The 12,642-nt window shown below is 32.0% G+C and overlaps 2 protein-coding genes across 2 annotated transcripts; one reads left to right on the forward strand and one right to left on the reverse strand.

Annotated features, from left to right (window-relative positions):
• The first annotated feature begins 703 nt into the window (after window positions 1-703).
• On the forward strand, window positions 704-4,380 carry LOC119833070 (histone-lysine N-methyltransferase PR-Set7). Its single transcript, XM_038356945.1, has 6 exons — window positions 704-1,058; window positions 1,344-1,446; window positions 1,719-2,136; window positions 2,512-2,702; window positions 3,175-3,387; window positions 3,510-4,380. The coding sequence occupies exons 1-5, from the start codon at window positions 1,049-1,051 to the stop codon at window positions 3,380-3,382; spliced, it is 930 nt and encodes a 309-aa protein (XP_038212873.1). The 5' UTR covers window positions 704-1,048; the 3' UTR covers window positions 3,383-3,387; window positions 3,510-4,380.
• Window positions 4,381-7,054: 2,674 nt separating this feature from the next.
• On the reverse strand, window positions 7,055-12,399 carry LOC119834246 (ATP-dependent RNA helicase Ddx1). Its single transcript, XM_038358584.1, has 13 exons — window positions 11,841-12,399; window positions 11,418-11,535; window positions 11,172-11,338; window positions 10,775-10,909; window positions 10,510-10,699; window positions 9,951-10,138; window positions 9,639-9,763; window positions 9,108-9,245; window positions 8,639-8,853; window positions 8,331-8,446; window positions 8,068-8,175; window positions 7,606-7,740; window positions 7,055-7,261 (listed from the first exon to the last, which is right to left on the reverse strand). Exons 1-13 carry the CDS (start codon window positions 12,288-12,290, stop codon window positions 7,157-7,159), a joined length of 2,190 nt encoding a protein of 729 aa, XP_038214512.1. The 5' UTR covers window positions 12,291-12,399; the 3' UTR covers window positions 7,055-7,156.
• Between the last annotated feature and the right edge of the window lie 243 nt (window positions 12,400-12,642).

The following is a 12,642-nucleotide window of genomic DNA, read 5'->3' on the forward strand; positions in this document are numbered from 1 at the left end:
CTTAAACAACAAAACTAAATAAAAACGATGAACTAGAATTGAATTTTCAAATTGCCTCGTAATTTGCAAAATGACACTGACTGCTGACATATTACAATCCCAGCTAATTAATCATGTTTACTATTTTTTTTTAATATCTGTAATCCATATTAAAAAAAACTTAATAAAAACGTGGCTGTTCATCGGTAGAACGATATATTGGGAAATTCGATAAATTTTCATTATAATTTTTTGACTAAAATTTCAACAATAAACCTTAAAAACAATTCCTTCATAATGTGTACCTAAGCTGAGAGTCTGCGTTATTAAATAACCGCTAGGTAAAATGTTTAAATTTTTACCATAGCAGTAAAATGTTTTGAGCAAGTAGTTTAATAAATGTACTCATTGACAAAATTATTAAAATATAATCCTCTGTTCTGTGTTATTGTTTTTAATGTAGCCCAAACTTAAAATAACAATCATAATAAATTGTCTTTATTTTTTGTAAGAAATATGAAACTTTTTTCTTTTAGGTAATGGACATAATTTTGATGTTGCATATTATTCACATATTTTATTATACAATACATGATAAAATTATTTACAAATATGAACTGTGAAATGAAATGAGTAAGAAGGCAAGAAGCACCTTCACAAGAATCCCGTAACCCGTTAACTTACTGTCACAAACTATAGAAAGTAAGCGTCCATAAAAAAAGCCTACACTTTTGTCTATTCACTATTGTCGCTTCTCATCCAACAGTTGACATTTCATTTCAAGTGATGCTTTGAGAATAAATTTGTTCGATTTTAATGTATTTATAACAAGACTAATACAGTTTCACACTTTTTAATTATTTTGCTTAAAATGTGACGTTAGAGTTTTTAATCTTAGGAATATGCTGACAAATTGGTTACTAATTACCAGTTGAATTTGACAAGGTCTATTACAAAACACTTGTAATTTGTGTCTACCTAGTTGTGTGGTTTGTTTTTATCCGAAAGGTCTATTTTTTTCGATGCATTTCCGTGGCTTTTATTCAGTGATAATCAAGTTCAAGTTGAAATGGTTCGAGGTTAGTGAATCTTTTTCATTGAATTTATACTATTCCCGCAATTAATTCATGGCAGCTATTATTTCTTTGTTCCTGGGGGTAGTAGATAAGGTTATGAAAAAAATCCTACCTTTATTAATTTATGCTATTTCAATATGGCTTGTATGCGCGTGGGTTCAATCGTTATAGTTTTTAAATATGTCTCTCCAGGTGATTTTTTTTTTCAAATAATGAAGAAGTATTTGTCTTAGATGTATTTTTTTCTGTTATTTAATGTACACTTATGTATTATAAAAAAAATTTCAGTCAATAGTCTGATGGCCTCTCAGGAGGGTGTTAAAACTCCTCACCGCATTGAGCTTTTTGAAGAAAAGATAACAAAACCCAAAAGAAATTATAGAAAACGCAGGTACTTAAGGATTTTATTTCTACACTGACAAAATTATTTCAGCATAGTAATATAAATCTGAATTTTGAGAACATTTAATTGAAAATAAACATTTTCTTTCCTCTATTTTAAGATGAAATACTTAGTCAATATTTAAGAATGAATAAAATTAATTATGATTATATGTGACAACCACTAGCTAAGCTTTTTTCTATCTTATAATCAAGCTTTTTTCTAATCTTATACTTTATTAAATTGAATATTAAAACTGAAAATAGAACATTTCCCTCCAGAATAGTGGTTGCAACACCAACAAAAACCGAAAATGAAGAAATAACATCAGAACCACCAATAAAAAAAGAAATTAAATCAAAACCTCTTAAATCAAATAACGGCATCAGCATAATGACGAATGGAATAAATGTGAGGTCTCGTGCAGCGCGTGCAGCTGCTCGAACAGCTGATAGTCATAAACTCACTGAATATTTTAAGGAGGAGTTAAAAAGTCCCAAAGTAGAGAACCCTCCATCTCCCCCGCCAATGGAAAAGACTGCTAAAGTTGAATCAAAGGCTGTGAATGGCAGCAATCATAAATTAACTGAATATTTTCCTGTGAGGCGAAGTGTAAGGAAGACTTCAAAATGTGTTATGGCTGAAAAGATGAGAGACTTGGAGAGAGCAATCAGAGAACAAAAGGAGGATGGGCTACAGGTGATTTTTATATTTTGGATAATTTATATAACATTATATGTATATTTGCCATGTAAGACTAATAGATTAGTTAAATTTGTATTAGAATTATCGTTTCTAAATTATACATTGACAAAAAACATTTCAACACAATACAAATCATTCCAACAAATACATGATCAAAGCCATATAATACAAAAAGCAAAGATATTTGTTGTATGTCAATACTCACCTATAAATTAATGATTATGTAAAATGTTAAATATGAAATATTTTAGTATTTTTTTGTGTTTGATATGCGAGTATTATACATTTAGATATTAAATCTATAATGAATAAATCACATTTAAAATCCGTTAAAAAGTCTTTAATTTCTAAATTAATTATTTTGTACAGGTCTCTTATTTCGATGGCAAAGGTCGTGGAGTTATAGCTACGCGTCCTTTCTATCGCGGACAGTATGTAGTAGAGTATGTGGGTGAACTGGTGGGAGTGGCAGAGGCTAGGGAGCGCGAACGGAAGTATGCACAGGATCCTAATGCTGGCTGCTATATGTATTACTTTAGACTGCAAGATCAACAGTATTGGTGAGTCAATATTTATATGCAAAGCAAATTTAAACAATTGTTAATATTTTACTTGTTTTAAATAGGTATGCTTTTGTGTATGTTTAATTCACTGTGTCAATAAATTGTTACATAATGAAATATATATTATTATAATGAAATATCTTAACCTCTAAACTGAAGCATTTTAAAGAGTTAATGTTTACGGTTAAATATATTTATTTCTCTAAAGATTCAATTAAATCACTTACAGAGAAATACAATTTTTTACATCATTTTTACTCGCTTAGCGTTATAAGTACGGTTAACAAAAGAAAACAAACTAAAATAAACAATAAATTGAGGGTAGTTTCTACTTCTCATAGACAATAAGTAAACCAGTGACATTCCAAAGACCGATATAAGTATACATAGGGACAGACTAGAGAAAGCGACTTTGTTTTATACTATGTAGTGATATAGAATAATTTAAATTTGTACATTTATTTTACAGTATTGACGCGACCTCCGAATCGGGGCGGCTCGGTCGTCTAGTGAACCACTCCCGCAACGGTAACTTGTCAACAAAAGCGGTGTGGGTGGACCGACCCAGGTTGGTGCTGCTCGCCGCTCAGGACATATCGCCTGGGGAGGAGCTCACTTATGACTATGGGGATCGGTCTAAGGAGTCGCTGCGTCACCATCCTTGGCTTGCGCTTTGACCTGGGTGTGTATTTTAATAGAGGATTTTAGTAAAATAATTTTATACCTTGCTACGTTGGTTTTTTGTGTGACCTTATTATGAAGAGATAATCTTATCATATTTCACATCAATTTTCTTTTTTACAGATTGCCTTCAGAAATCTCAATTGGACTACTAAGAATTATTTATTAATTTAAACTTAGCTGTTAAGTTTGTTTGTTATAATTATGTAAGGTTTGATATTTAATATAATGTTATGTAGTGACACAAGTGGCCTAGGAATAGTTTTGATACTTGAACAGGGTGGTTCTTGTATTGCCTTATGCCACAAGGATTGAACTTGTATGTAAGGTGAAAAATTAAGCTTGAAATCATGCTATCCCATTTTAGTAGCTAGCCAAAGAATTAGTAAAAAAATATAGAAATGTTCTATAAGTATCACAGACATGTTGGTCTCTGTCTAACTTCTGATACAGTGAAGAGAGCGAATGGGATAGCATGTGGTTTCGCTATCCTCTAATGACGAGTATTTGCTATACATTTACGTCATTGCGCTGATATTGAGCAAATGACCTATTTGTATTCCTAGACGATGGTATACGGAAATGTTAATGATCGGACAAACTTACAAAATAAGTATTTCCATAGTATCAGTATTTACGGTTATATCTACTTAAAGAGAAGATTACATTTGATTGTAAGCTAGCGATATGTTACTAGGAGTGTTGAAGAAACAGTACATGTTATGAACATAATAATCGAATGAATGCCTCTGAAAGAGAGCTGTATTCATTCGTCATAATTTATCCAAACGAGAAGCTATTTTTATTGCACATTTAGTCAATAAAGATAATTAAATAAATAACTTCTAGTGGTATGAGAGTTCTCGGTTTAACTGCTAATCTGTTTAAGTAATATTACCGGTTAAACTAGAGAGTTTCCACTGGAAGCTAGGGTACGTTGGATGCGCTGATAGTAGGCTGGATACAATGACGGTAGATGAGAGAAAAAAACCAATAAACTGAAATGAAAATCATCTACCAATGCCATTATTAGCCTAAGCGTTCATAAAAATATTGCTGAATAAGCAATTTGTATTCTAATGACATGGTTTATGACATATAGAGAGTGAGTGCTGGTAATAAAGATATATAAATATAAAAAACATGTCAAATGACATAATTTAAGAATTGAAGAAGTTGCAACGCTATGAAATTACTGGAGAAAATCGCCAAAAAGAGACTCGGATCTCTGATTCGAAGTTTGCCTTATTTAACTAAGAACGCAAATGGACAAAACCAATGAAGACTAGGATATTTTTTGTACAAAATAAGTATAAACGTACTGAATATATTATACTGTATACTACGAATAGTATGCTTCATTCTTTATTGAAGTATTGTTTTAAATTAAGTTTAACACTTGTTTCTCAAGTTTAGTTCAATACACAAACTCGAATAGTTTATGTACGTTTCTTTAGACTAAGCGGTTTAGTTTTTCGAAAGGGTTGTACGTATTGCTCATAGAATGTGTTTATATCCACCGATTTAGAGTTCGGGTTATCATAAGAAAAGAAAGACTATGTCGTAGAGCATTAAACGTCGTACAAAAAAACGTGAGGAAAGCCCTGTGACGCGTAAAGTAATGGTTTGAGCAATACGAAAATGTAAAAAAAATGTATATTTCAATATTGTCCCTCGTTTGACATTATCAAATAAATCGTACAAATGCATTCGAACACTCAATTACAGCCAATTTGAGATATTTATATTTGTCCATCACAAATTAGCTGTATGACCAAAAAACAACTTACATGAGGGAAAATGATGTTTGCATAAACAGTGACATCTAAAAGAAAGACAATGTTAAATTGCATTAATCTAGTACTAAAATATTGTATTTATCTCTCTTATATTAGTGATTTCAACACAAATGATTTTATAAGCGTTTGTGATATAGACTCATTCATAAGAACGAATATGTTATACATCGACGTGTTCCCAATTTCACAATTTTCCTGTTATAAGATTAAAATAGCCGTCCACAAGCAATAATTTCGTTTTTCCTTAAATCGATTGCAGTTTTTGTTAAAAATTCGCTGACGAGTAATTGGTATGGTGTGGGGACTTATGACGTGTTTTGTATAATAAAAGTATTTCAATAATGTAAATTAAGGATTGATTGGACGTATTTTAATATAAAGTTTAAAATGGCATTATCGATTCACTCAATAATTCTGGAGTTAAGATGCAAATCGTTGATTTATTCATGTAACAATGTTACATTTAATTCTTATGTTCTCGTTCGTTATGAGTGATTGACTATCCTCATTGCTCATAGATTTTAACGGTTTGCAAAGTTTAATACAGTATACATTGTTAATGATAATGCCTAAAATTCTCTTAACTTATTTAATTGAATAGGAGTCCTCAATATCGAGTAAAATTTTAAATAAAAGAATACATCAAAGTTCTTTTAGACTCGGTGTTTTGAACATATTGCTTTTGTAGTTCCTACTCCCCGAATAATTCTAGACTAACGCCTTATATGGATTCCTAACTACAAGTTATTTATATCAATAATTATCTACCCAAAAAGGCTTAGATTTTTTGAGTCTGTAAGAAAATATCTAGTTTAAATTCTTGTTAGTATTCTCATATTAAACGTAATTCTTTTAAATGTTAATTAAATAGTAATATATTTTCGAACACCTTTTATTGCATTTTATTAATTAACATTAAGTAGGGCGTTTGAATAGCGATAGATTTAGTTGTTTAATATTTATATTTTAATAGCTTATTGCATACTCGTAAGCGCGACGTGGATTTTCTTTCATTTGATTTCTTCGCAAAACACTTTCATTGAAATTTAGAATGCTCTTTTACTGTGTGTTCATTTCATTTGCATGCGATCTTTTGAACATCATTGGAACATTTATTTTCTATTTCACTATGGTATAATCCCACGTCGCGTACCATTTTTCAATTATGGCCATCAATAATGTAACTGCAATAAAACACACGTCCTACTCGTGTACACCAAATATACAAATGAAATATTTTTATAGGTAACATGAAATTTTAATTTTAAGTAACTTTAATACATCATTGTTTTACATGTTATTGTTTGTATGTGAATTATTATATAGGAAGTACGAACAATAGTCAATGTAATGTGAAAAGCTATTTTCATAAGTAGCGATTTTGTAAGACTTAATTATTATTAATATGCGGGCTGCCACGCACTGCCCTAATGATAATATATTAATCAATCAGTAGTGATCGAGAATTGAATGAAATAAATAAATTATGAGAAATAGTTATTTTATTTTATTAATATCCATTTTGCCTTTAAATGTGGGAGTCGAGAACGCTTCGGTACGAATTGGCCAGATCGTACCGGGGATGGTACTACACCACCACAGAATATCGACGTAAAATAGTAACATACGAAAACTAGTAATTCATACTTCATCTATACGACATAAAAATAAAATACAAATAAGCTACCGGATATGCACACAAAATTTCATGAGAATCAGTCCGACCGTTTCGAAGGAGTATAGTACTAACTAACATTGTGACGTGAGAATTTTATATATATAGAGATTTTATTGGCCAAGATATTCGTTTTTAATGATAACTCACACATACACAAGTAGGAGGTAAATGAAATGGAAATAAGTCACTTATGAGTGTAAATGCATTTATTATAAATTAAAACAAATTATATCAGTTACACATTTGTAAAGCAATATTATTGGCAAAACGATCTCTATCTATGCAAGAAGTTATCAAGCCACTGCTACATTATGATGTAGTTTCAAATAATACATCTGAGCTTGCGACTCCAATTCTTGTAACGATCTTACAACGGGCGCCATTTGACTCACGTGATCCTGTTAACAAAAAATATTAATTAGTGCAATTTACATACCGTTACAAATTTGTAATTGTTGTCACAAATAAATCTAATCAATATTATATGGTACTTTAGACCATATGTCGGAATTTCAACCAACCAACAACCAACATCTACCCTTTTTACGCCACAATAAAAACTTTCCCACGTCCATTCAACTCTATCTTTATCCCTTGGCATTTGGTTGATAAAATAGTTACGTTTTATTATAATATTTTCCGTAGTCTAGCTTCCAAATTGAACAGACAAACACACCAAAGTTACTATTGAATTATATATGAATAGACCACTATGGATTATTATTAGATAATTATATCTTACCACATATCCAGTGCCCACTTGTTGTCTCTTCTGACCATAAACAACTTTACCGTCAAATTCATTGCACGGCACTTTCATATCCGGTTCTATCTGTTGGATCGTGATGTTCAAATGATCCTCAATATCAGCCAAGTACTGAAATAAAGCAAAGTTTTAGTGTTCCATTTGTTTTTTGTTCCAAAGTATCTTCTATGTTATTATAAATATTATGCATTTAATAAGTATGAGAATGAAACAAAAACAGTTGGGTTTTTAAATACTGGAATAACATTTTAAAAACTTCCACGACCCTAATATTAATTGTAATTTAACGGTCATGCTTCAGCATTCAGCAAGCGAAAGGAAAGTCAGACATACTGGCGCCGTCACGCGTTACGTAACGAACCAGTTTACCGTGTACCAGTGTACGCGGTCGGAGCTGGGGATCAGTTTTTGAACATCTAGTATACAATAATTTCTCACCTGTGGTTCATTGTACCACATACAACAACCTTTAGGGCGGTCGTCTATCAAACTCGTGTTGTAACAGTTGCGGCCGCGGGACGAACACCATTCGCCGTGATACCAAACCTGTTAATTAATCAAAATAATTGAAAGATGAACAATTATGATAAACAATAATTTGTATGAAACCTTGAAGTAGCTTTCTAATGGTGAAAGAATTTATGATATCTGTCCATTTTTGTGTAATTTTCTCAATAGAGATTTCTTTCTACAATAGATACCTTTTCAGGCACAGTGGACACGAGACTGATGGCCAGACCCATCCTCTCGGCGCGCCCCACTCGGCCAATTCTATGCACATAGTTAGACTTCTCATCCGGTAGTGTTACATTGATCACTGAAATTGTGCAAATTATCACTTGTCTATACTATTTATTTAAACATGTTAATGAAATATTTGATGTTTAAACATAGAATAAACATAAATATCATTTTTAAGCAATGTAATAAAAAATTATACAATATACAGATATCTATTTATGTTATAAATTTAGATATTCACTTTTACCAGATAAAACCAAATACTCACTAAACGGCAGGCCTGAAATATCAATACCCCTAGCGGCGACATCAGTACATATAAGAAATTTCACTTGTCCTTTCTTGAACAATTCTAAGTTGGTTTTCCTCTCTGCGGGCTTACGGTCTCCGTGCAGGCAGACACACGAAAACTCATTGCCAAACGATTTGAGATATTTTTCCAAGTTGTCACAGTCCAACTTCGTCCGACAAAATAGTAAAGCTCTGTGGGTGGATAATTACTACAAATAAATAAATTCATACCCTAATTCTCGTACTATAATATCGTCCTTATTGAAATAGAAAAGAAAAATAAATGGTATTTTCGGAATACATACATGTGTATTTTTATAAGTAATCAAATGTTATATTATTACATTATATCTGCCTAGTTTTAGTTGCTATAAAAATTATAAAACGTAAACTCCGTGATTTAAAATATTTCAAACGACATATTAATACAGAGAAATTGTTTTTACCTGTCCATTTTATGTTCCCTGATAGCTCTAATACAGTATTCCCCTTTAAGGATCTTCACAGCTTCCGACAATGTTTCCGGTGTCGTGTTTCCGCTGTGAATGTTGTCCTTTGTGTGAACACCATCCGTCATAATTTGTCTGTAAAGCACACGTGCTATTAGTTATTAAAAAAAGTTGCGACAGACTCAACAAATTCGCGTGTTTGTGCGCATTTAGCAAGGAGTATATTATCGAGGGAGTATACATTCCCAGTCCATTTCATTATTTCTGTCGTCTCCCCCTGCTCTCGTACAATACATACAATAGCATTCACATGCAGCTTTTGCACTGTGGAAGATGTTGTCACATTACTAGAGTAATTCTCTAATATATATCCTTGGTCGACGAATTTCAACCATTTCCTTCAAGACTTCTAACTGTATTCCATTAAATGTGCAGTAAATTATGATAAAAATAATTCAATTAAAATTTAATTACATCTTTTTTATTGATTAAATTTTTTAAAAGTTCATGTTGTAATTTTAAACTCACTTTCTAAGATTTTGCCATGCGCGATCCTTCTGAGGATCAACATTAACTACAACATGATGGACTGTCTCAGGCACTGCGTCTTCGCCTTTCAAATCAACCCAAGTTGGAAAGTGCATTAATTTTTCCTGTAAAAGATAAAACGGCAAATATATCAAGTGTAATTAAAAACCCTGAAATATTAAGTTTTTTCTTCACTTGATTCCAGTTTCATAGTAGAAAGCTTATTTCTAAATCTCACTCTGCAATAAGTGTTATTATCCTTTATATACTATCTCATAAATATAAATGGGTAAGTAATTGAAATTGACATACCGCCATTTTCTTAACTTCAAAGGCATGCAGAGTAGCTGAGCACACAACCATCTGCAACCGTCTACCATCTGATGTAATCTTAGGTATTTGTCTGTGAAGTCTTTCAATGAGTTCTCCACAACCCGCCTTTAGCAATCCATCAGCCTCATCCAGGACAAAGAAACGGCAGTGAGTTAGTGCTAGGTAACCTGATAAATGTAGGGATGAATAAGTCTATTTCAATATTCTAAAGATTTTTATTCTTTTACTGTCTTTTTCAGTTATATTTATTATAATTTAAAATAAGAATTAGTATTTTTGAAGATATGAAAAAAAAAGAATTAAATTATTCTTTAATTTTAATTTTGAATTAAATAAAAAAATTTAATAGTCTTTTAATTTTTGTACTTATCACTCATTTACATTTAAGGTCCTGATTATTACACTCTACCTTGAGGCAATTCTTTAACTTTCAAAGGACAACAATTTAATCATAACCATCTCTACTTATCTATCATTACTTTCAGATTCATAAAAATCTTAGAGAATGTTCAATTTATTTATATCAAAATTCGAATACCTCCTTGAATAAGATCCTCAAGTCTCCCAGGTGTACCTACTACAATGTCCACACCAGAATTTAATTGGTTGATTTGATCTTTTACATTAATTCCACCAACCACTAGGAGTTCCCTGATTTTAGGATTATCTAGATGCTTTTTAAACAAAGTAATTTGTGAACACGTTTGTTCCGCTAGCTCTCTCGAAGGCTGCAAAAGGTTGAAGTTTGTATCATGTAGTAACAGTTATATGAATACTTTCATTGTTAATGTTTATGCAAATACCTCAATAATAATTGCTTGTGGTGCATTATTTACTGGTTTAGTTGCTCCGGTTGCTGCTCCGGCGGATACAATATTAACTTTAACAAATTCTTTTGGTGCTTGACAAATTGCTATATAGTCTTTTGTTGGAGGGTACTGCAACAAATGTTATATTATTAACTAAAATTTGTATAACAAAAGCCTCAAGAACAGAGTTAAATAATTGCATTTATCACAACTTATTAGTAATCATCAAAGTACAACTCTTGAATGTCTTAAAACTATGATACAAAATAATGCAAGACTTTAGGTATAAACTTTACCAACATTAAATCAATCTGGTAATGTGTTATTGTTATTGAATAGAACTGAAAATCTTTTAAAATATGATAATAATAATTGCAGAAGCCTGACTTACCTTAAATGGTGTTGCACCAAAGTTGAAACTCATCTCAGCATTCTTTAATACAACAGCGGGGAAGTAGCAGTCCGACCTGCGTGACTGATCCAGCTTGAAGGCTACCCCGAGAGATTCTCCATTTTTAGTATATTGTATTTCACCATTATTCAAATTCAACATACAACCTGTTAGATAAATGCATGATATTATTATGATTATCTGCTATACACATTATAATTCTAAGTGTTTAAAGTTCTTTCTTACCTATAACATCATTTTTTCCAAAGGCACTACCATAATCATCAAATTGTTTTGCATTTGACTTTTTGCCTGTGCCACCGAATCCAAACCCAAGTCTATCAGTACCTAAATCAAGTCTTGCCTATAAAAAAAAGGTTAATCAAATAAATTTCTTTAATAATGAAAATTCTTCCAGTGTTAGATAGCCCATTTTTGAGGGTAGTTTCGGGCTATATAACATAAGGAACTTAATGGAGCATAGCTAGTTATAAATAAAGTAAAAATGACAACATATTTGATATAGCAAGTCAGATCCAGATCACTTGCGAAGAGTTTTCATTTTATGCTTTAGGGTGCTAGTTAGAGAGGCTATGCTATTAATTCAATGGCTAATTAAGCTAATAGGCTACAAAATAAATCTTATTTCATGTTGCTATATAAGCTCACCGCCTGAGTTGACCATCCTACGCGACATAGACCTTCATCTGTAACAGTAGTTTCATAATAATAAGCGCCTTTTGTGTGAACACCTTTCGTAGCTCTGCACCCATGCCAGCCATTTTGATCTCTTGACTGGCATCGCAAGCCGTCTGGAGTTACCGCTAAAGCTTCGGTTCGATCAAAAAATGACATCGTCCACTCCGTGGACGTTTGCGTTATAACTTTACTAGTTTTCCCTTCTTGAATATCTTTCAGTGTCTCCCATACTATTTGTATTATAGGCAAACAAAAGGCACCAGTTTTTCCGCTACCGGTCTCTGCAGCCATTAAAACATCTCCTCCACCCAATATGAGAGGAATTGCTTCAGCTTGAACGTCTGTGGGTAACGTCCAATCCATTTCCTCTATTGCCTTCCCTATTTCAGGGAGAACACCGAACTCTTCGAAAGCAGTCATTTTGGGAACTATATCTTAAGTGAAAAATAATGTAATTAGCACAATTTGTAAAAGATCAAATATATCCAGAAGGCAGAACCCGACCGGATTATTTGACACTCACACTCGTTTGTCAATTAATGTCAATTGATATTGACAAATATCGGTGCTCGGTATCTAATTTATTCAATAATAACGTCGCGTTCATAGATTGCTAGAATGACTGAACAACGACGTGGAAAGCTATGGGGAGCATTCATAAGAAGAAATTATCCATAACGGTAAGTATATAAAAACTATCTTTGGTAAATGAGGATGCTCGTTGAATACTATTCATACGCTGCTTACATGTGGAATATATTGATGTATATCA

Source organism: Zerene cesonia, chromosome 2, assembly GCF_012273895.1.
Source record: "Zerene cesonia ecotype Mississippi chromosome 2, Zerene_cesonia_1.1, whole genome shotgun sequence".
Taxonomy (NCBI): Eukaryota; Metazoa; Arthropoda; class Insecta; order Lepidoptera; family Pieridae; genus Zerene; species Zerene cesonia.